Source organism: Phytophthora infestans, genomic scaffold (assembly GCF_000142945.1).
Source record: "Phytophthora infestans T30-4 supercont1.1 genomic scaffold, whole genome shotgun sequence".
In the NCBI taxonomy this organism is placed as follows: Eukaryota; Oomycota; class Peronosporomycetes; order Peronosporales; family Peronosporaceae; genus Phytophthora; species Phytophthora infestans.
The window spans coordinates 3,631,924-3,652,968 of NW_003303758.1; the positions used below are offsets into that span (position 1 = coordinate 3,631,924).

The window sequence follows — 21,045 nt, forward strand, 5'->3', positions numbered from 1 at the left end:
ATGACTTCCTGTATTGATAATATGAAGTTTTAAGTCCCCCTCTGCTGTTGTCGATCAAAATAGCCACAAATACTGGTACAAGCTCACTTCAAAATACCCTTCAAAGTATCCACAGCAATTCACCAGTTACTTCTCATCCTTGCCCTCTGAATCGTCTTCCATATCACTAGGATTATCAATACTCAATCGTCGAGCCAACTCGGCGTCTGAGAGAACACTGGAGGTGGCACTCTTTATCGACGCAAAACTCAACGATTCTGCTTCGGCCGAGGCGGCAGCAGCCGCGGCAGGAAAAGCGTCGCCTTCGCTACGACGCCGATGGGTACCAAAGTTGGAAGTTTCCAATGCCGCTGGTTTGCTCTCTGGACTTGCTTTACAGGCAGGTGTAGCATCAGGCTCCTCTTCTTCTGACGTTGACACAGTCACAGTGGGTTGTGTATCCGCCGCTGCCTGCTTGCTGGATCTCCTATATCGCGCGTAGAGCTTCAGCACGAGGTCCACCATCTCCTTCTTCTCTATGCACGTAACATCACTGTATCCGGCGCGGTCAATACACTGCTTCAGCTCTTTAATAGACATTTTGTGCACCGCCTCAATCGAATTCCCAGGTTCCAGCGGATTCTTGTACACTCGCGAAGGCTTTTTGCGTTTAGGAGACACTTTTTTGTCCAAATTCCCATACTGCATTTGCTGACGCTGAGCGGGTGAGAGATCAAACGTCGATAGATCGTCTGGCAGCGGCATCAAACCTACCATAACTCGCAGGAATTGCAGCGCTTGGATGAAAAAATTGAACGGTCTAGGACTGTTGTGGCCACCCGGGAACTTGAATAGTTGATTCGGACCATTGTGAAGTTTATACAGCGCCTCCACGTGGTGTGGTCCCACCAACTCATCCTGTAACCCCACCACGAAGAACGTCGGAACGGAGCATTTGTGGACTTTGGCTATGGGTTTTAGCTTGAACATGTCAAACTTGGCTCGTTTCTTGATGTCCCGTCGAATGAGTCTCATCACCAACTTTACTGCGATCTTAGGTACACCCAGTTTCCCGTCCTCTACCAGCTCTGTGGCGAGTCTCGGTAGACTCGAGAAAGGAGAGTCCAGTACCATGGCGTTTATTGCAGAATCGGATTCTGCATACATGAGTGCGGCCACTGCACCCATACTGCGTCCCCAGAGACACAAACTCGAGGCTTCTCCTGTTTTCCTTACATGTTTTACCGCCGTAGCAATGTCCATCCGCTCATGGTAGCCCAGTGACACGTACTTGCCCTCGGACAGTCCGGAGCCGGAGAAATCCAGTGCAAACACCGTGAAGCCAGCCGGTAATGCGTACATAACGATCTCCAACGCTCCGAGGCGACAGGAACTATTGCCGTGAAGCACGACAATGCACGGACGCTTATCCTGCTCCTGTATCTCGCCGGTCTTGGGCTTGCGAGGCTTCCACCAGCTGCATTCGAGAGTATAACCCGCCGGATTCTTGAGCTTGATGTCCACGCGCTGCACCGAAACGTCTCCGATCTGTGCGCGCTTCGGACCGAGATCGGAGGGGATGTACTGCGCCCTTAGAGGGCGAATCACGGTACTCACGAGCCCTTCGTAGCCCTCCTTGACCATGGCCCACATGCCGCGTCGATCACCCGCAGTTGCTAGAGCACAGAGAGAAGAAACAGTCCTACAACGTCAGCGAAAAAGGTGTGGAGATAAGGTAGATCACAAGTGCAGGAAGCATGCGTACCAGAGTCATCCATCGTGCCGTTCCGTAAGTGACGGTGGGTGATGTATCAGGTGGTAAGTTTGAACGGTTTTGAAGGGGAGCTGTTCGCATATTCTGTTCGATTTTTTGTGTTTTTTATTGTGTTTTATTCTAAATTGTTGGAAACTGTCGGCAACAATGGCACCACTTACAGTGTCTTTGGTGCGGCCTTGATGGCGGTCTGAGCGGCCTTCTTGAGCGGCTTGGCAAAGTTGAGTGTGTGCTGAGACCAGAGCGTGGCTGTCATGAGTGCGATCGCGCCGCATTGATGCGCGATGCCGAGCGGAATTGGCACGCAGTTGATCAGCGTGGTGATCCCCAGCAGCACCTGGCCACTGGCAGCACCCAGCGCCATGTTCAGCGCGTTACGCGACTGCTGAGGCAGCTGGTTCCAGATGTGCTGACGGCGCGCCATCGCGTACACACCAGTGAAGCCCGTGAGTGTGCTCAGTGCAAGGACACGATGGTCCAACTGCACGAGTGGCACGTTCTCGAAGAAATTCTTATACTTGGGCTCAAGAACGAACAAGTCGTCGGGAATCCACTGCTCGTCCATCTTCGGGAACGTGTTGAATGCCATACCGGCGTCGATACCCGCCACGAACGCGCCAGAGAGGATAGTGTAGCCAAGAGCAGTGGAAACGTGGCCCAGAATCTTACGGATACGAGTCACCTGCTTCAGCACGTCCGGCGATATCATCTCACGTGTCATTGTCGCACGTGACGGAGGTGCAACCAGGTTGAAACCCGTCCATAGAAGAACACCCAGCGTCGTGAAGGCAAATCCAAGCTGTCACCAGCAACTAACACCCGTTAGTTATCGGTGTTTCTACCGTCGACATCAACTCGAAGTACTTACATGAGTAGCGAGACGATAGGGACTGACGCGCACTTCATTGCGCTTCTGCAGTTGCTCGTGGCCGTGCTCTTCCAAACCACTGCGCACCATCCACCAGCCGACGGCTCCTTGAGCAGCTCCCAGACTGAACAGCACACCAAAGCGCGTGTACAGCTCCCGAGGCAGACGCTTCCGCAACATAAAGTAGATCAATGGCGCGGTGTACACCAGACCGACGGTGCGGCCAAGCATACGGTGACCATACTCCCACCAGAAAATGCCCTTGAAGTCCTCCACCGTCTACACCACATCAAGCACACCCCCACTTTAATAACCATTGCAGCAGGTATATCACAACCAATTGTACCATGTTTTTGCGCTGCTGGTATTCCGGGAATTGCTTGTAGATCTCGAACTGCGCTTCCCACTCCTCAGGGGTCATGGGCGGCAGACTGCCCTGTGGCTTCCACTGCACCATCGACAAACCCGATCGGGTAAGGCGAGTGGCACCACCGACAGCAATCATACCGCCAACCATGGCCGCCGTACCGAAGATCCAGTACGCGACCGGCCGGTTGGCCGCCACGTTCTCAATCGTGGCCGTGGAGGCAGCAAACTTCTGCAAAATTGCACAACAAGAAGTGTCACCGATAGTCAACACATTGTAGTACAAAGTGCGCTAATATAACAGCCAACGACAAGGCAATTGTTGAACAACTGCGTACCCGAGCTTTCGTGGAGTACACAAGCGGCTGTTTTGGCGTCTTGGTCGCCTGCAGCCCGAGACGCGACAATAGCGGCGTGGTTTTGGTAGGGGCAGTCATCGCAGGCTTCACCATTGTCTGATAGCGGCTACTGATTAAGCCAGAGCCTCTCTGCAAGTCAAAGTCAGGCACAAGGTCAGTATTCGGGTGGTGCGACGTCAACAAAATGAATCTGCGGAGCTTCGCAACGTCAATTGGTCTAAGAAACATACAGTGACGGCAAAGCTGTGGGTAACGCCATATTGAGCGCTTCGTCGAGCTGTCTGGGCCAGCATCGTCGTCCGGCCTCGATCAAATGCGTTCGGGCAGGTGGTCGCGTTTCTTGATCTGACTAGGGTGATTTTCAACCAGAAAGTGACCGGTGTCAAAGTCATGCAACATACGGGTACCAACGAGGGGGTACACAATGTGACCGTGTACCCCACCACGTAACCCATTGTGAATTCAAGCTTCTGGTCTGACTTGGTCTCAGTAAATGAAGTGGATGCCAACACCACTAAAATAAGAGCCTAATGAATAGATGTCAGTATGACGAGGATGGCTCGAGAAAGGAAACATTTATTTTAAATATCGGGTCTACGTTTCCTATCACACGAGTTGTGTAACACGACCAAGCTACGTCCCTCCTCTTTGTCCTGGCCGGATTAACGACCATATTCTTCCTCAGCACGACGTTTAAACACGTCCACTTACTCAATACCGAGCTTCTCCTTTCCCAGCTCGTAGCACGAGATCATGATAGCGCACGACGGCGCCACGCGAGCAAGACGTGCACTGAGTCCTGTGAAGGCTCCGCTCACACCCCTGCTGGCCACCACCTGTCGGAGCACCACCATCCCTGACGGCTGCGATCCTTGGACAGACATGGAGACCTGTTGCAGTGTCTTCACCACATCGAAGGGGGTCGTGATCGTTGCTGCGATAGCTCCAGAGAGAGCACCGCAAGTGAAAGCTCTCTGCGTTCTCGACAGCTCTTCCACATTCCGCTTCTTCTGCAGATTCTCATACGATGTCCAGTAAATCGCCGAGAATGGCACGTCCCTTGCCAATGTGGCACCCAATCCATTCAGTAATGACGCGTATCCTCCGCGTCGCACTGCTTGTTGGAACGTGCTTAAAATACTGGCTCCAGCTTTATCACCTTGCATCCTCGTCCGGATCAGTTCAATAGGCGACGTAATCGATGCTGCCACAATTCTCGCTGTGGTTCCAGCCATTAAAGGCACCAATCCCTCCATCTGCGGGAATCGTTGACGTCCCTCGTGTAGCAGAACGTCGTAGGACATGTAGTACAGCACAGTGGACGGCACGGCAACGACCATGGCAGGAGACAAGCCCGCGAATAGTCCCCTTACTCCTTCGGTCTGAAAGATGTGGCGCAACGCGTGTGAAGTGCCCTGAAGCTGCGTAGGAGCCACAGCTCGCGAGCAGGACATCCGCATGGCTGGGAGAGCCGTGCAACCGCGTCGTGAGGACAGAAGTCTCTCAACGGGACGCGTAATTGAGCGGTTGCATACGCATCGACTGCGGCAGCGGCATTGCTCGATGGCAGTGGCCACAGACGTGCCGACGCTCGAGTGCGTGACGCGCAGGTCCGCCAGCGTCTTAGACGGCGGCATTTGGATCTGCGACTGGATGCGCACCTTGGCCACGTCTAGTGGCGTGACGAACAGCGAAGTGAGCAGCGCGCCCGACGAAGCCGCCGCCGCCTTCTTGAGAGTGTCCTCCGCCTTGAGCTCCATCACTCTTGACTTGTCTTGAATATTCGCTGGCAACTTGGCAAGTGAGCGGCTGAAGGCAGAATCCTTGCGGCAGGTATTGCACCAATCAAAGGGCCGCCACGCGCTCAGAGCCAATCACGACGACGACCGTTGCAAACACGGTGATTGGAAGATTTTGGCTGAAGTCCGTTCTGAAGGTTTCACCACCTCCCGTAAGTGACATTTTTGGAAAATTGTCTCTTTATCTTTCCGGTGGTCTATCCAAAGGGGTCACTATTGACAGGTTTCGTGTAATCATTTTATGACGAAGGTATTGTTGATGCTTTTTTGTTATTGCCTTCGGACAACAGTCGTCGAGCTAGAGCTCGTCACGGCCTGTGCTAGCCTGCAGACGCCTCGACTGCACTGTTTGATGCATCTCGTGAGCCAGGGATTGTAGGAAACGCAGCGGCATGCCACGCGCGATGAAGCCTCGATACAAGATCTGTTCGTCGTCCACCAGTCCTTGTTGTCTGCGCAGCTCTGTGACCGCGTCGGTCAGAATCTGCTCGTCATCCGCGTCGATCTCCTCGTCCAGCGGGTTCAGCGTCTTGAGCAGGAACCTACAGCAACATGTGCGTTTATAGTCATCCCAGTACCGTTAAGAAGGTCGACGTACTGGTACAGGTCCTCCACGTGAATGTAGTTATCCCGGTATCGCGACGTATCTGCGACCTGGTCGTAGGACCAATCGATGATTTTGTCAAGGACCTCCGCATTCGCGTACTCAGCGTTAAACGCGATCAACTCGACGTCTGTCAGCCCGGGGATGACCGGAAGCGCTTCTTGTTCATCTTCATTGGCCTGGCTCTCTTCCTCGTTCTGATAAAAGTAGTAAGTTAATCGCTCGCTTTCGAATCCGTGGAGTAATTTCAAGCACAGTACGAACCAATCTTCGCTGGCTTTCGAGATGTGAATCAAAGGCGATATCTTCGTCTAAGGGGTCAGTGACCTCCTGCGCAGAAAATGACATCATGATCATGTAAACGCTCGGATATACAGTCAAGTGAATAGAAGAGGTTCCTCGAACCTGCTCGTACGAATCTCGGTAGTAAGCGGTCTGCTCCAACTCACTAGAGTCTACTTCTGGTGTTGATTCGAGTGCGTGAAGCTCTTCCTCGCGCTCTCGTCTCTTGACTTCCTCAAGCGTACGCTGCTCCAAATGCGGATAAATATCCTGCAAGCAATAGTAAAGTGAGTTGAACACGCACCTGCCAGCGCTCTTCTTCCTCCGTAGCTAGTCGTTCTCCGGGCGATAGTTTTCTTTCATGCGGCGAGTCTTCGTCTTGGTTGTTGAGCTGCTCATGCTCGACATCGTCCTGTGTAGAAACCACTTTCATCACGCCAAGGGCTTCCCATGCCAAACAAAGTCGTAAAACTTTGCACCTTGTCCTTCGTGTCGATAATCTCTACGTTTGTTACTTCATCCCACGCAGACAAATCTTCATCGGCTGGAGCATGAACTACGTCTTCGACGCTACCTGCTCTTGAAAGCTAGAACCAAGCAGCCACAAGCTACAGGTGAGCGCTTCAAGCTGCAGATATTTCTTGTCTAACCGGTACCTGTAGGAGGATAAAGAGTGAAATAATCCTGCGAAGATGTTGCATTATTGCTGGCAGATCGCAATAATGCCAATCAAAAAGATATCTTGTGCGTGCGGTCAGAAATTTTTCAGATTATCAAAATTTCGACAATTACCTTTGCAGGACAAAACCAACCCTTAAGTCACCTCTACGATCTCTTACGGCTCGAAGTTGCTCAGGGTGGTGTATCCCTCGTCACCCTTAACAGGGTCCCAAAAGAACTCATAGTCCATCAGTGGGGTCAAAGGCCAGCCATTCTTAAAGCGGTCGACGAGGTCTGGGTTCGCCATGAACATTCGCGCGAAGCCAACGAGATCGGCCGAGCCACTTCGAAGAACACCTTCAGCGATGTCTCTCGAGTAGCCTTTGTTGGCAATGACAGTCCCCTTGAATGCTTTCTTGGCGTCGAAGGTAATTAGCGGTCGGCACTTATCATGATAATGCGCGTCAGCACCCACTCCTTCCAAGCCGTCTAGAATGGCCAAATACGCCAATCCATGCTCCGACAAACGTTCGTACGCGTACGTGAACAGCTCAGCATACTGCCCATCCCGCCGTAAGGACTGTTGGGAGCTGTGCGAGCACCAATACGATCAGCCGGGTACACTGTCTTCACCGCCTCAATGACATCATTAAGGAAGCGGTAGCGGCTCTCAAACGACCCGCCATGGCTGTCTGTGCGCTGGTTCGTGCAAGATTGAAGAAACTGGTCTATCAAGTAGCCTCTCGCCGCGTGCAGCTCAATACCATCGAAACCGGCCTCCTTGGCTCGCTCAGCGCAAGAACGCCACTGTTCCACCACCTCCGGAATCTCATTCAGAGTCAACGCACGAGATCGCTCGTATCCGACGTGCTCTCCATACACGTTACGAGTCCTACCGGTTTCATACAATGTGGCAGAGGACGACACGACTTCGTTGTTGGTATGGAACGAGGGGTGAGACTGCCGGTCCATGTGCCACAGCTGAACGAAGATCTTGCCTCCTTTCTTGTGCACACAGTCGACAACCTCCTTCCACCCCTGGACTTGCTCGTCCGGGGGGGAGCTTACTCGCGAGTACAAAAAGGATGATCTCCGAGTACACACAAAAAGGATGACTTGCGAGTACAATTTGGGAAAAAGGTGGATTGGCGAGTATGGCATCATAAAAGGTGGATCACCGAGTACATTCGCAAGAACCGACAAGTTTGGTCAGTGTCACCGGGGACTATGGGATGACTCGCATACCTAGTGCGTGGCTGTAGGCGACAGCAGCTGCGAGCTGTTCCACGTCCATAAGCTCCACTTTTCAGGTTGAGAACTTGACCTTCCACTGATAGCGACCGCCATTTTCGAGCCAACGGTCGACATGTCCAGGCACATGCTCACGTAGCACTTGTCCCCTGTTCTTCACACTAAACTCCTTGGTCACATGCCAGTGTGTTGGCGCGGCGGGGCTTTCCATGAAAAGCTGCTCCAGGTGCGAGACACCGAAGAACCGCGCGTCGCTTTTGTTGAACCGCGTGCGGGCAAGCGCGCCGCGGGATTTGAACTGACCTCTCGGGCGTCGTCGAGCTGGCAGCACACTCAACAACGCGTCGATGCTGATCTTCTCGAGGAGCGCCATCGTCGCGACAATGTGCTCGCACATCCATCCTGCCTGGCGTGACTCAGAGCAATCGCACACATAGCACTGACGCACCATTCGGATCTAGAGTAAGAACAGTCAGAACCGTCGCTGCCATGTGGGATTGAGATGAGATCAAGTACGTACATCGTCTGCACTCCATTTTGGAGACACCTCGAACGGGTCATGCTCGCTGTTGAGTACTTGAACGCGGTAGAGTGACTGGTAGAGCAGTTGGGCCTCCGAAGCGCGTCCTCGTGGGATTGATGCACCGACAGTCGGGTAAAGCTGGGATCGTCGGCTGGAGGCGGGGAACCCGCGCCATCGTCGATGACTGCGAACGCCTCCGACATGGCGACTTTGAGAGTACAACTGAACACCAAGGCAGCAACAGGAAACCCGCCACTCGCCCCAACAAGCCTCTACCAACCACCGGCAGCCTCTACCAGCCACCGGTAGCCACAGCCAACCATCGCTAGCCACAGCCAGCCACCAGCAGTCACAGGCAGCCATTGGTTGCGACAGGCATCAACTGGGGTGCACCACATATCCGTAAATAGCGTTTCCTAGTGAGCCATAAATAGTGTTCTCCGTGTACATCGGGAACTCGCAACTCATACATTTCGAGCCATGGACTCGCCAATCCACCCTTTTTCCCATTTGTACTCGCAAACCATCCTTTTTTTTGAGCATGTACTCGAAGATCATCTTTTTTGTACTCCGATATAATCCGCACCCGCTCGTCCGTGTAGAGCGCCGGGGATCCGTACCATCCAAACGCTTGTTCGGAGATGGCGCAGGCTTCAGTAACGATGAGACCAGCACTAGCACGCTGCTCGTAGTAGATGGCGTTGCGTTTCAGAGGTGCATGGGTTTCAATGTCGCTGCGAGCACGAGTGACAGGGCCGTACACCATGCGATTCTTGAGCTCGAGTCCTTTGCCGAGGTGCAATGGGGTGAAGAGCGTGTAGCTGTCTGTCTTGGAAGACATGGTTGGGTGCGGTGGTGCTGAAATTTTCAACGTAAAAGTGATGAGGTGGGTGGAAATTGAGAAGTGAATGCCTATCTACGACTTTCTCGAAACTCCTAGGTAGTGCTCATCGGTATGGCTGTTGTTATCGACAAGAGACCTCCTGACCTAAGCATCGGGTTTGCGTCAGGTACATGTTTCGTGACATGTTCATATTCGATAGGGAGAGAAATGAACAAAGTCTTCTGGTATGAACAATTCTCTGCCTATCGAATATAAACGTGTACCAGTGTTAGCTACGACGAGCAGCCAGATGAAGAGTATCTGACTTAATCAAGGCGTTTGCGTCAGACAAATGTAGCCATATTACGTTTGGACCGCAATTAAACCAATATATTAATATTTTAGGTCTTTTATCCAAATACATAAAATAACTATATGTGGTTCAAATAGTTATTCTGTCGTGCACTTGCCAATGCAACTTGATCGCTCTCGCCGCGAGTAGCGTAATAGGTGGCCATCATGGTGCTTGGACGTGTTACACGGATCCAAGTGTCTTGAGCTCGAGAAGGGAGATCTCTGTTCATAGTGCAGATCCGCAATCCAGTTCTTGTGCGCTCAATGACTTTCTTTGCGAGTTGCGGAAGATCGGCTGCAACTTAAGCTGTTTCACCAGCAGATACCGGTATACTATCAATAAACGAACATTCCCCTCGGTAGTCATAGCGTGATTTTTATCCTTATTAGGGGGATTCCTATCGCGGGATGTACTGTACCTTAAAAATGGATCTGTAGTCACACATCTGATAATGCGACGCGTTAGCCAAGAGCTCACTTGTCCACCACTATTAATACACAGATAATTGGTTGGACATGCAAGAAGTAGCTCAGGTCTCCAGCGAGCTTACCTGGTTACAGTATTGGCTACAGCTCTCGATTTTCCAAACCAACCGCATAAGCTGCTGCCTGGATCCCAAACAATGACTAGGGCTTTGTGGTGGTTAGTTGCCCTCAACGCGGCATGCGGCATGACGAAAGGTATTCGAGCCGATTCAGGCCCCCACATAAACCCGGGCGTCTACCGCGTTCTCCAGAGCAAGTCTACGATAAATTTGATCGTGACAATGCGTGAAGGAACAACCGCGGCTATAAACGAAGGCAGTACTCTCTCAACCGGGGGGTCCAATCCAGTATCGCGAGGAGATCGAATAAAGCACCTTGTGGACTCGCTCAAGAAGTCAGCGTGGTCCACGCAGCAGCCTGTAATGAATCTTCTCAACGAGCAGGCCAAGACTACCGCAACGTCATTATCCGCGACAACATTCTGGATCTCAAACCAAATCTACGTCGCAGATGCATCGATGGAGTTACTACAGCGGTTGAGGATGGAATCGTCGATCGCGGAAATTCGCGAAGAGCAGATCTTGACGATGGGGGGCCACTTCAAGGCGGAACATTCGGACGACGCTGAGCCGAGAACGAAGATCCACGCGTGGGGTGTCGGGAAGATTGGGGCAGAGGTCGTGTGGGCAAAGGGCATCATGGGAGCGAACGTCACGATCGCGACGATCGACACTGGTGTTCGTGCATCGCACGAGGCGCTGCGATCAAACTTTCAGGGCGATTACGGGTGGTTTGATCCGGAGACCAAAAGTGGGGCCCCATTTGACTTATCCGGCCATGGAACTCACGTGATAGGCTCAATTGTTGGAGTGAATGGCGTTGGTGTAGCTCCAAAAGCGAATTGGATGGCTTGTCGAGGTTGCAGAAGCACAACGTTGTGTCTTGAGTCAAGTCTCTTAGCCTGCGCACAATTCGTACTCTGTCCTACGGATCCAAAGGGCCATAACCCAAAGTGTAGCAAAGCTCCCCGTGTCGTCAACAATAGCTGGGGAGCCGTTCAGGGAGCTGCGAACTTCAGTGCGATTATTGCAGCATGGCAAGCAGCTGAGATTATTCCGGTGTTCTCCATTGGTAATTCAGGCTCTTTCAATAGTTGCGGGGTGGTGGCCTCACCCGGAGACAGTAGCATGGTCATTGGAGTCGGTGCAACGCGTTCTAACGAATTTCTACTTCCTCAAAGCTCGACAGGACCCTCAGCCGATGGACGCATTAAACCCGATATCGTAGCACCAGGAGATAGAATTTATTCCGCTTGGTGGACAAGAGACAACGTCTACGTTATCGCATCAGGAACGAGTATGGCATCACCGCACGTTGCTGGAGCAGTTGCGCTGCTACTCAGTGCACAACCCGATTTAACATATGACCAGATTTGGGGAGCTTTGGCAATCTCAGCTGCGAAGGACAGAAGTGTCGTGGACAACGCCGCTTTCCACTCGTCCTGTGGGAACATTTCGGCGCTCATGTTCCCCAACAACATTTTTGGCTACGGACGGCTAGACGTCGATCGTGCTGTACAACTGCTAGATGCAAAGGCCTAATACGTGTGTTGTTCGTAGATTGGATATTTCAAAGAATACGTATAAAAGAGTCTGGCATCTACAGTTAATGAAATACACTTAGCTGCTATCGAGATTGAATTTTGAGGTTGTTGCGATTTTGCCGGTTAGTTATACCCGATACCATGCACTACAGCAACCAAAGGCTGCGGCCGAGGAGCTCGGAGACAGCCGTTGGTCCAGTGGTCTCATTGGGCATGCGTGATTACTGCTGAAATCGCAGACATAAACATGAATAGCGCTTGAAATTGCGGCCATAATCGTCGAGCAACATCGAATACCTTCTTTAGCACGTGCCATGTCCCTAACTGAGAACTACAAGCTATTTACGCCGCTGCAGATGGGCAATAATCTCGTGATCAAGAATCGCATCGTGCTTGGACCCGCCACTCGCGCCCGCATCAACCCAGCCAGCCATGCTCCTAACGAGATGAACGCTATCTACTACGAACAGCGGGCTGGAGCAGGACTCATCATTTCGGAAGGTGTGCCATCTCTGAGCAGGGATTCGGCTGGTATGGTTCGCCTGGACTTTTTACCGAAGAACAGGCCGCTGGGTGGAAGGAGGTTGTCGATCGAATTCACCAGAAAGGAAGCAAAATCTTCGTGCAGCTGTGGCACATGGGCCGGCAATCACACCCACTAGCAATGAAGTGCTGTCGTCCTCTTCCACGGTGCTTGAAGGGGGCCGAACGCGCAGCGCTGACGGCGAGAGTACGGGCTTCGAGCGAGCTCGCGCGTTGACCCTCAACGAGATTCCCGGTGTAGTGGAGCAGTACCGCAAATGTGCTGAGCTTGCCAAGAAGGTGGGCTTCGACGGTGCCGAGGTGCATGCGGGTAGCGGATATCTCATTGATCAGTTCTTGCAATCTTGCACAAACGAGCGCACGGATCAGTACGGAGGGTCGTTCGAGAACCGCTATCGGCTTCTTCACGAAATTGTGGAAGCTGTTAAGACCGTGTACCCGTCGGATCACATTGGTGTTCGAGTCTCCCCTTCGAGCAAGTACGGTGGCATGGGCAGTGTTGACAGCCCGGAGATGTTCACGTACGTTTTCCAGCGCTTGTCCGAGCATGGACTGGGGTACCTGGCGATCTTGGATGGCTTTGGCTTCGGCTACTCAGACAAGAGTCGTCTGATGACTACACTCGACGCCAAAATGCACTTTAAGGGAATCGTGATGGCCAATTGCAGCTACACATGTGACACTGCGGAGGGCGTGATTCGCAGCGGGGCAGCTGATCTCGTGAGCTTTGTACGAGGATTCATGTCAAACCCGGACCTGGTCGAGCGGTTCCAGAACGACTGGCCGCTCAATGATGAGCTCGAGTACGAGTTTTACTGGGACCCTTCAAAGGGCAAGGAGGGCTACATTACTCCTCCGTCCTACCAATCCGGACGCCCCTGCCCGCTGAAGAAGCTGATAATACCACACTTCTAAACGACCGTTGCTACTGCAGCCAGGATGCATGCACCAGCAGAGAGTTTGCCACCTGAAAAAGCAGCGGTGACCACGTTGACTCGATTGCCCACACCCTAATCTGAACCAATTCATATGACTTTTGATATTGCCTTTTGTGTTCTCTGCCGTGTCGAACGTGACAGAAAATATTTGCTTAGGCTTCGGTGGCAAACATTGTCATGCTCTTGTCGTTTGAATTTCGCGAAAGTAGCCTTACCGGTAGCGTGCAAACCAAGCACCATACTTGTACCACCGGACAGGATGATTCGTGCACGGTCCGCATGATTTTCCTATCCATGAAAATAATGAAACTTTGACATAGTTTCAGCTTGATACGCTGGCGCAGGTTGCGGCGAGCGATATCGACACCGTCTCAAGCAGACCGGCGAATTATTTGTTTCCTCTCGGGTTCGAGTTCGACGTATCCTGGGCCCCAGGCTGGGGATACTTTGTGAACATCTGAGGAGCGATGCCGAGGCTGTCCACGGGAAAAGCGACCTTTTCGTGTTGTGGCGGCGGACCCTTCAGAAATCTTCAGCTTTGCCCATTCCGCCCGCCCCCACATCTGCGATACCCGAGACTGCAAAAATCACAGCGTGTGCGGATCAACTCAAACTTTGCCATGTGGCCGAAGTATCGGCTACCAAATTATTTCCATCAGCTGTCTCGTGCCCCACACACGACAGAGTTGCAGTTATAATAGTTTGTACATGGTGCATGTACCCCCGCAAGCATGATCCGAGTTTTTGGTCGCCACAATTGTTGTCAAAAGCGCAAAAAACGGATTGTGGAGATGGGGAGCGTCCACCATTCCGTGCATCTGATTGGCTCGTTGTAAAACGAATCTTTTGAGCCTCTGGGTAAATAGGGAGAAAGCACTTGGCGCCGACGCCATCGGATCGCTCACTTCTCGTTTCCCCCTACATCGCCACAGTTGAAGACCAAGGTGACAATGTCGGAGCACAGTCCGTTGCTCGCTAACGGCGACGAGCACTCGTACAGTGGCGTGAGCAACGACGACCGCTTCTACATGGGCGTGGACAAGCGCTCGCTGCTAGATACGGGAGAGGCAGGTCTCAGCACCGTGGAAGCCTCGCGCCGACTCAAGATCTTCGGCCCCAACGAGCTCGAAACCAAGGAAAAGAGCCCGTGGATCAAGCTGGCCGAGCAGTTCTGGGGCCCCATGCCAATTATGATCTGGCTCGCTATCCTCGTGGAGGCCATCACCAAAGATATGCCTGATTTCTTCGTGTTGCTCTTCTTGCAACTGCTCAACGGCACCGTGGGCTGGTACGAGGAGCTCAAGGCAGGTAATGCCGTCGCTGCACTAAAGGCCAGCCTCAAGCCTGAGGCCCAAGTCATCCGTGACGGCGTGCACCAGACTATTAACGCTGCTCTGCTCGTGCCGGGCGACCGCATCACGCTTTCGGCCGGTTCAGCTGTGCCTGCTGACTGCGATCTGTGCGAGGGCAACGCCGTGCAGATCGACCAGGCTGCGCTGACGGGCGAGTCGTTCCCTGTGACGATGGCCACTGGCGACAACGCTAAGATGGGCTCCACTGTCGTACGTGGAGAGGTGGAAGCTGTGGTGTCCGCTACGGGCGGCCAGACGTTCTTCGGCAAGACAGCGAGTCTCATCTCGTCCGTGGACGAAGTGAGTCACTTCCAGAAGATTTTGATCCGCATCACCATGTTCCTCATGGCCATTTCATTCATTCTCGTGGGCTTCTGCCTCGGCTACCTCATCTACAACGGCGAGGACTTCCTAGATGCGATTGCCTTTTGCGTTGTGCTGCTCGTGGCCTCTATCCCCATTGCTATGCAGGTGGTATGCACCTCCACTATGGCTCTTGGATCCCGTAAGCTTGCAGAAGAGAAGGTCATTGTTACTCAGCTCCAATCGATTGAGACTCTGTCGGGCATGAACATGTTGTGCTCGGACAAGACTGGTACGCTTACCCGCAACAAAATGGAGCTGCAAGACGATCTGCCCATCTTCCACCCGACTGCTACGCGTGAAGAAGTGCTTATCACGGCTGCACTCGCTGCCAAGTGGAAGGAGCCGCCTAAGGATGCTCTGGACACGCTGGTCCTCAACGCGATTGACCTGCGTCCGCTGGACCAGTACACGATGATGGACCACATGCCTTTCGACCCATCGGTGAAGCGTACAGAGTCTACGATCCGCGGCCCTGACGGTAAAGTGTTCAAGGTGACCAAGGGAGCCCCGCAGATTATCCTGGCGCTTGCTCACAACGTGACGGAGATCCAGGAAGAAGTTGAGGTCAAGGTGCTGGACTTGGCCAAGCGTGGCATCCGTTCGCTTGCTGTTGGTCGCACGTCGGACGAAGAGGCTGATGGTGGCTGGGTGTTCCTCGGTATTATGACGTTCCTGGACCCTCCGCGTCACGACACGAAGCGTACCATCGAACTGGCTCACGAGAATGGTATTGGCGTCAAGATGATCACTGGAGACCAGGCTGCTATCGCCGTGGAGACGTGCCGTATGCTCGGAATGGGCACGACTATCCTGGGTACGGATGTCCTGCCCACTGCCAATGTCCAGGACGGTCTTTCGTCGACTCTTGGCTCGGATTACGGCGCTATTGTCGAGAGTGCTGATGGTTTCGCTCAAGTGTTCCCGGAGCACAAGTTCTTGATTGTTGAAGTGCTGCGTCAACGTGGCTGGGTGTGCGGTATGACTGGCGACGGCGTGAACGATGCGCCTGCTCTGAAGAAGGCTGACGTCGGTATTGCTGTTGAAGGCTCGACCGATGCTGCCCGTGCTGCCGCTGATATTGTGCTGACTCAGCCTGGTCTGTCCGTCATCATCAACGCCATCACTCTGTCGCGTAAGATCTTCCAGCGTATGCGCAACTACGTGACGTACCGTATCGCCTGCACGATCCAGCTGCTCATGTTCTTCTTCATCTCAGTGCTGCTGTTCCACCCGGACAGCTGCCGCTTCCAGCACTTCGTCCCGCACGTTGGTGAGTGCCCGTACAACAGCAACGAGAGCACGGAGGCTGTGGACCCGTACTTTAAGCTGCCGGTCATTGCTCTGGTTCTAATCACGATCTTGAACGACGGTACGATCATCTCGATTGCCTACGACAATGTGGTGCCCTCGAAGCGTCCGGAGACTTGGAACTTGCCGCGTATCTACTGGGTGTCGACGACTCTTGGTCTAATTGCTGTCGCTAGCTCGTTGCTGCTGCTCTTCTGGGGTCTCGACTCGTGGGACAAGAACGGAATGCTCGCGTACTTTGGCCTGGGTGACCTCCCGTACGACCAGGTGATGATGATGATGTACCTCAAGATCTCACTGTCCGACTTCATGACGGTGTTCACGGCCCGTACCGACGGTCTGTTCTTCACGCGTGCCCCTGGTCGTCTTCTGGCTGTTGCTGCGTGCTTCGCTACGGTTGTGTCCACGCTTCTGGCTGTGTTCTGGCCGTTCACCGAGATGGAGGCCATCTCGTTCAAGCTGGCTGTGTTCGTCTGGGCCTACTGCTTGGCCTGGTTCTTCGTCCAGGATCTGGGCAAGGTGTTGCTGATCTTCCTGTTGGAGCACGTGGACCACATGAACGTGTTTGAGCGCAAGGTCAGCAGCAAGAAGTACGTCAAGCAGGAGGCGCAGCGCCAGAACCGTATTCGTATGGGCTCTACCTTTATGAACAACGACTCGTTCATGCGCGGCTCGTTTGTCGCCGGACGTGCTGTGGGTGGGTCCTTCGTGGAGCGCAGTATGACGCTGGAACAGGCGATGGACCGCCTGGTGCGTCTGGAGGCGGAGATGAAGGCGATCCGTGCTGTTATTCAGAACGCTTCGGGTACTGGCAAGGTTTAAAGTGACTCCGTTTGATGCAGTGGCGATGCAAGTCCGCACGCTCTGCACTAGTGATGTTCATAGTTCTAGATAGTGAGTACCGGTATCTTACAGATCGGAGTTGCAGTGATAGAAGAGTTGGGCGTCAATGCAAGCTTGTTAACCTCGCTAAAAGGCTTTATAGTACTGGTATCATAAATTCCGTCTTTAACTGGCACACAAAGAACCTTTTCAAAAACCATGGAAGCCGCTGTGACCACTGATCATTGGACGTTTGCTCTGTGAGCAAGCGTCCGTCAGCAGGAAGGTTGAGCTCGACGTCTAACATGCCCAGTGTATCTTGATTCAAGATATCGCCACCACCACCAGATTGACCATCGACGCGTTTTTTTTTTCGATGGGCGGTTCGTTCCTTGTGCCGACAGCAACTTGTACCTCCACGTTGACGAGTTTGGTGCTGGCAATTGGTTGCAGCGGCAACGTCCGGTACAGTACTGCAGATCGAGCGCGGCATCCCGACTGCAGCCACAGTCTTTCACGACACTTGTTGCAAGGCGACAAGCAAGTGCAACGTTGATCGACATACTTGGCGCAAGTCAACCTGCAACGGAGATATTAAGGTGATGGACTGCTAAAGATAGGTCTCCGATTGGGCTGTGTCCCACCACGCAATCTTATTCGCTGAAAATGTAGTAGCCACGTACGTCACCAAATGCACATCTACCTGACCTAGGACCTGCTGCTCACACTCCAATTTGCCCCGTAGACCTCAAGACATCAGGCGAACGTGCCTCGTCACACGATGGAGCCGCTCAACGATGAGGAGCGCCAGTTGCTACTGTCCCCGCCACGTCGCAGCACTCCCACACAGACTCACGCGCCGTCCCACATGGTGTTTGAGCCCCCACCACTGCGTCGCGACGCTGGCGGCACTTCACTGCACTTTACCAAGCAGCCATCCGTTCAATCACCAGCCAACGAGTCGCTGCCAATCACTGCGCTCAAGGCCGAATCTCCGCACTGTTACTCGCCCTACGGGACTACCAGGTTGTCCGTGGAATCGTGGGGCTCGCACCGCAACGCGACTGACCCGCTCCACGGCTGGGAACACGGCGTCATGGAAGCTCTACACGCTGCCCCCTGTATCGCCATCGCAGTGCTGGTCAACTTGATGATCTGTGTCCCGTTCGGACTGTCCTTCTTCCCACTGGAATGGCAGGACATCCCCGTGCCACACGCTCTTGGCATTCAAATGTTCTTACTGTCGTCCACAATCTGCCAGTTTACATTCGTGTGGCTTAGCAACTTCGACGGAACCATTTGCCAGATGATGGTCGAGAACGTGCCGTTCATGCACACGATCTCTGTGGCTATTATCCAGGAACTCGGACCCAAGAACCCGAGCGTACTACCGACAATTCTAGTTACCTACGCGCTCTCATCTGTGGTCTGCGGAGCGCTGTTCTACGTGCTGGGACACTGGAAGCTCGGCAATATTGTGTATCTCTTCCCGAAACACATTATCGTAGGCGCGGTTGGTGGTATCGGCGCCTTTGTGCTTCAGAGTGGTATTGAAAACGCTACAGGACGTGGATTTGACTGGTCGTGGGACGGTGTCAAGGGTCTATTCGATGAAGAAATCGTTTGGCTCTGGGTCAGCTCTGCTTTACTAGCACTGACGCTGTGGATACTTGCTCGTCATATAAAGTCGCCGTTGTTCCCTCCGCTCTTCTTCGTGTCGATTCCGCCACTTTTCTACGTGGTGTTGCTATTGCTTGGCATCTCGACGGACGCGGCTCGTGAACTTGGCTGGTTCTTCAGTCATGCCCCGAACGTTGCGTTTTATTCGCTATGGGAGCAGTACGACTTCTCTCTTGTTGCGTGGCATGTTATTCCGAAGCAGTTCGGAACGATCGTCAGTCTCACGTTCTTCTCACTGATGCACGTGCCGATTAACATCCCGTCGCTGAGTCTCACGACTGATAAGGAAGTGGATATCAACGATGAGCTCGTAGCTCATGGTATCTCCAACACATTGAGTGGAGTGTGCGGTACTGTGCAGAACTACCTCTGTTACTCGACTTCGGCATTATATTTCAAGTGTGGAGGTGCTGGACGTCGCAGTGGCTTCGTGATCGGCCTGATCATGATGTTTTTCTTCTTCGTTGGACCCAATGCCGTATCCTACATCCCTCGGTGCATGGCTGGTTGTGTGATGATGCATCTGGGATGGGATTTACTTCGAGAAGCGCTTATCGACACGTACGACCAGCTAGATGCGCTGGAGCTTGGTACAGTGTGGGCTATCGCTGGAACGATGACGTTCTGGGGCATGAACCAAGGTCTGGCTGTCGGAGCGTTGCTGGCTTGTATGACCTTCGTGATGCAGAGTGCACGTACACCAACTAACGCTCCAATCCGAGGCAGTATGAGCGCAGCAACGCTGCGTAGCCACGCGTGGCGCATGACGGATGAGCTGGATGTGTTGGACCGCGAGTGCCGTAACATCCACGTCGTGCAGCTGAAAGGCCACCTTTTCTTCGGTAATATCAACCAACTCAGTGACTACGTTCGCGAATTGTTTGAGGAAGGTCATGACACGGCAAGTAGTGGGGTGGAGTCTCCACTTCAGAGCGTACTTAGCGACGATATTCGACCCAGGGCCGATATCCGCTGGCTCGTACTCGACTTCACGTTGGTCGTGGGATTGGATTCGTCTGCAGCAGATCGACTCACTAAGATCAAGTACGCGTGTGATACTCACAACTGCAAGATTGTGTTTGCTGCTGTGCCAAAGGCTTATGCGAAGTTCACGGAGCATTTGATCGATCTATTTGGTGACAACTGTATGCTCCATGTTGCTTCAGATCTGGACAGTGCGCTTGAGTGGTGTGAGGATGATATTCTGGGCAAGAATGCGTGTAAAGAAGGCTCTCCTGCGAGTACCTGTGCTGCCGATGAAGACGAGCTCACACATCTGCGTAACCTGCGGAGATTCATGCCGGACCAGCCGCTTTCAGTGCAACAAAGGCTGCTGGATTACTTCCAAATCCAGGAGATCGACAAGGACGAAGTGGTGTGGAGACAAGGCGACACCTCGGATCGTGCTCTGCTGTTAGTGGATGGAGCGCTCACTGCTGTGGTCGAGGAAGAGGCTGGCACTACTGAAAAGGTGTCGATAGGCTCGGTAGTAGGCGAGATGTGCTTTTTGACGGGTGAGAAGCGCAAGACTTCGCTTATTGCAACTAAACGCAGCGTCGTCTACGTCTTGGACCGCAAGAGTTTCGCGGAGATGTTGGAAAAGGATTGCTATCTGGCGTTTCTCTTCCAGGGCATTTCATTGCGCTATACGTCGTACAGATTACAATACGTGGGCAACCGCATCTGGGAGACCAAGTGTATGCCGATCTAGAATTTTAGATCGGTCATTTGTATAATCCAAAAACAAATAGGTTAAAAACTATTTAAAATACGTTTTTTCACGCTGAGGATGTAGCTAGGATTCGCTTAATATCCGTGCGCTGTCTTTTCATAGGTGGTTCTTTCACGACACGCTTCAAAACAATAATAAGCACGTGCACAGGACCTTTTCCAGCAGAACACTCGGTTCGCCTAGTTCACCACTTGTCAGCCCAACGGATAATAATATCTTGTCCTGAATGCTTAAAACCTTGCAGGCCTTACTGTTAACGTTCTTCACACCTATCAGAGCGTCATTTTGCGTCAGCCGCTCGCCACCTTCCGACTTCGCCAGGCGGAGTTGTAGCTGGCCGGCTTCGACCGCAATTGTGAGCGGCTTGACAGCCTCGATCGCCTGCTTTAAATGGCCCACCGTCTTACATTCGTCTGTGTCGGCAGGAAAAATACTCCCAACCAATGCACTGAACTGTCATCGTCATCTTTTCTACTTGAAGTCCAGCGTAAATGCTATTTCCTTCATTTCGCCAGAAATACACCACGAAAAAGCAGGATATTGACGATACGAAATTTTGAAAGCGTTAAGATT

General features: G+C 52.8%; 8 protein-coding genes across 8 annotated transcripts; 4 read left to right on the plus strand and 4 right to left on the minus strand.

Annotated features, from left to right (window-relative positions):
• Window positions 1-126: 126 nt before the first annotated feature.
• PITG_00687 (serine protease family S09X, putative) lies at window positions 127-1,757 on the minus strand (the record flags this gene model as incomplete). The annotated part of the gene is made up of 3 exons (XM_002909215.1): window positions 127-260; window positions 378-1,655; window positions 1,745-1,757. 3 exons carry the CDS (start codon window positions 1,755-1,757, stop codon window positions 127-129), a joined length of 1,425 nt encoding a protein of 474 aa, XP_002909261.1.
• A 153-nt stretch (window positions 1,758-1,910) lies between these two features.
• Window positions 1,911-3,707, minus strand: PITG_00688 (cytochrome oxidase assembly protein, putative; the record flags this gene model as incomplete). Its single annotated transcript, XM_002909216.1, has 5 exons — window positions 1,911-2,552; window positions 2,622-2,900; window positions 2,968-3,219; window positions 3,326-3,475; window positions 3,577-3,707. The coding sequence occupies 5 exons, from the start codon at window positions 3,637-3,639 to the stop codon at window positions 1,911-1,913; spliced, it is 1,386 nt and encodes a 461-aa protein (XP_002909262.1).
• Window positions 3,708-4,053: 346 nt separating this feature from the next.
• Window positions 4,054-5,106, minus strand: PITG_00689 (Mitochondrial Carrier (MC) Family; the record flags this gene model as incomplete). The annotated part of the gene is made up of 1 exon (XM_002909217.1): window positions 4,054-5,106. The coding sequence occupies one exon, from the start codon at window positions 5,104-5,106 to the stop codon at window positions 4,054-4,056; it is 1,053 nt and encodes a 350-aa protein (XP_002909263.1).
• Window positions 5,107-6,866: 1,760 nt separating this feature from the next.
• Window positions 6,867-7,663, minus strand: PITG_00690 (12-oxophytodienoate reductase, putative; the record flags this gene model as incomplete). Its single annotated transcript, XM_002909218.1, has 2 exons — window positions 6,867-7,168; window positions 7,252-7,663. 2 exons carry the CDS (start codon window positions 7,661-7,663, stop codon window positions 6,867-6,869), a joined length of 714 nt encoding a protein of 237 aa, XP_002909264.1.
• Window positions 7,664-10,409: 2,746 nt separating this feature from the next.
• Window positions 10,410-11,729, plus strand: PITG_00691 (serine protease family S08A, putative; the record flags this gene model as incomplete). Its single annotated transcript, XM_002909219.1, has 1 exon — window positions 10,410-11,729. One exon carries the CDS (start codon window positions 10,410-10,412, stop codon window positions 11,727-11,729), a length of 1,320 nt encoding a protein of 439 aa, XP_002909265.1.
• A 316-nt stretch (window positions 11,730-12,045) lies between these two features.
• PITG_00692 (12-oxophytodienoate reductase, putative) lies at window positions 12,046-13,189 on the plus strand (the record flags this gene model as incomplete). Its single annotated transcript, XM_002909220.1, has 3 exons — window positions 12,046-12,232; window positions 12,292-12,400; window positions 12,448-13,189. The coding sequence occupies 3 exons, from the start codon at window positions 12,046-12,048 to the stop codon at window positions 13,187-13,189; spliced, it is 1,038 nt and encodes a 345-aa protein (XP_002909266.1).
• A 973-nt stretch (window positions 13,190-14,162) lies between these two features.
• On the plus strand, window positions 14,163-17,060 carry PITG_00693 (plasma membrane H+-ATPase, putative; the record flags this gene model as incomplete). The annotated part of the gene is made up of 1 exon (XM_002909221.1): window positions 14,163-17,060. One exon carries the CDS (start codon window positions 14,163-14,165, stop codon window positions 17,058-17,060), a length of 2,898 nt encoding a protein of 965 aa, XP_002909267.1.
• A 376-nt stretch (window positions 17,061-17,436) lies between these two features.
• Window positions 17,437-20,451, plus strand: PITG_00694 (Sulfate Permease (SulP) Family; the record flags this gene model as incomplete). The annotated part of the gene is made up of 3 exons (XM_002909222.1): window positions 17,437-17,443; window positions 17,514-17,659; window positions 17,821-20,451. The coding sequence occupies 3 exons, from the start codon at window positions 17,437-17,439 to the stop codon at window positions 20,449-20,451; spliced, it is 2,784 nt and encodes a 927-aa protein (XP_002909268.1).
• Between the last annotated feature and the right edge of the window lie 594 nt (window positions 20,452-21,045).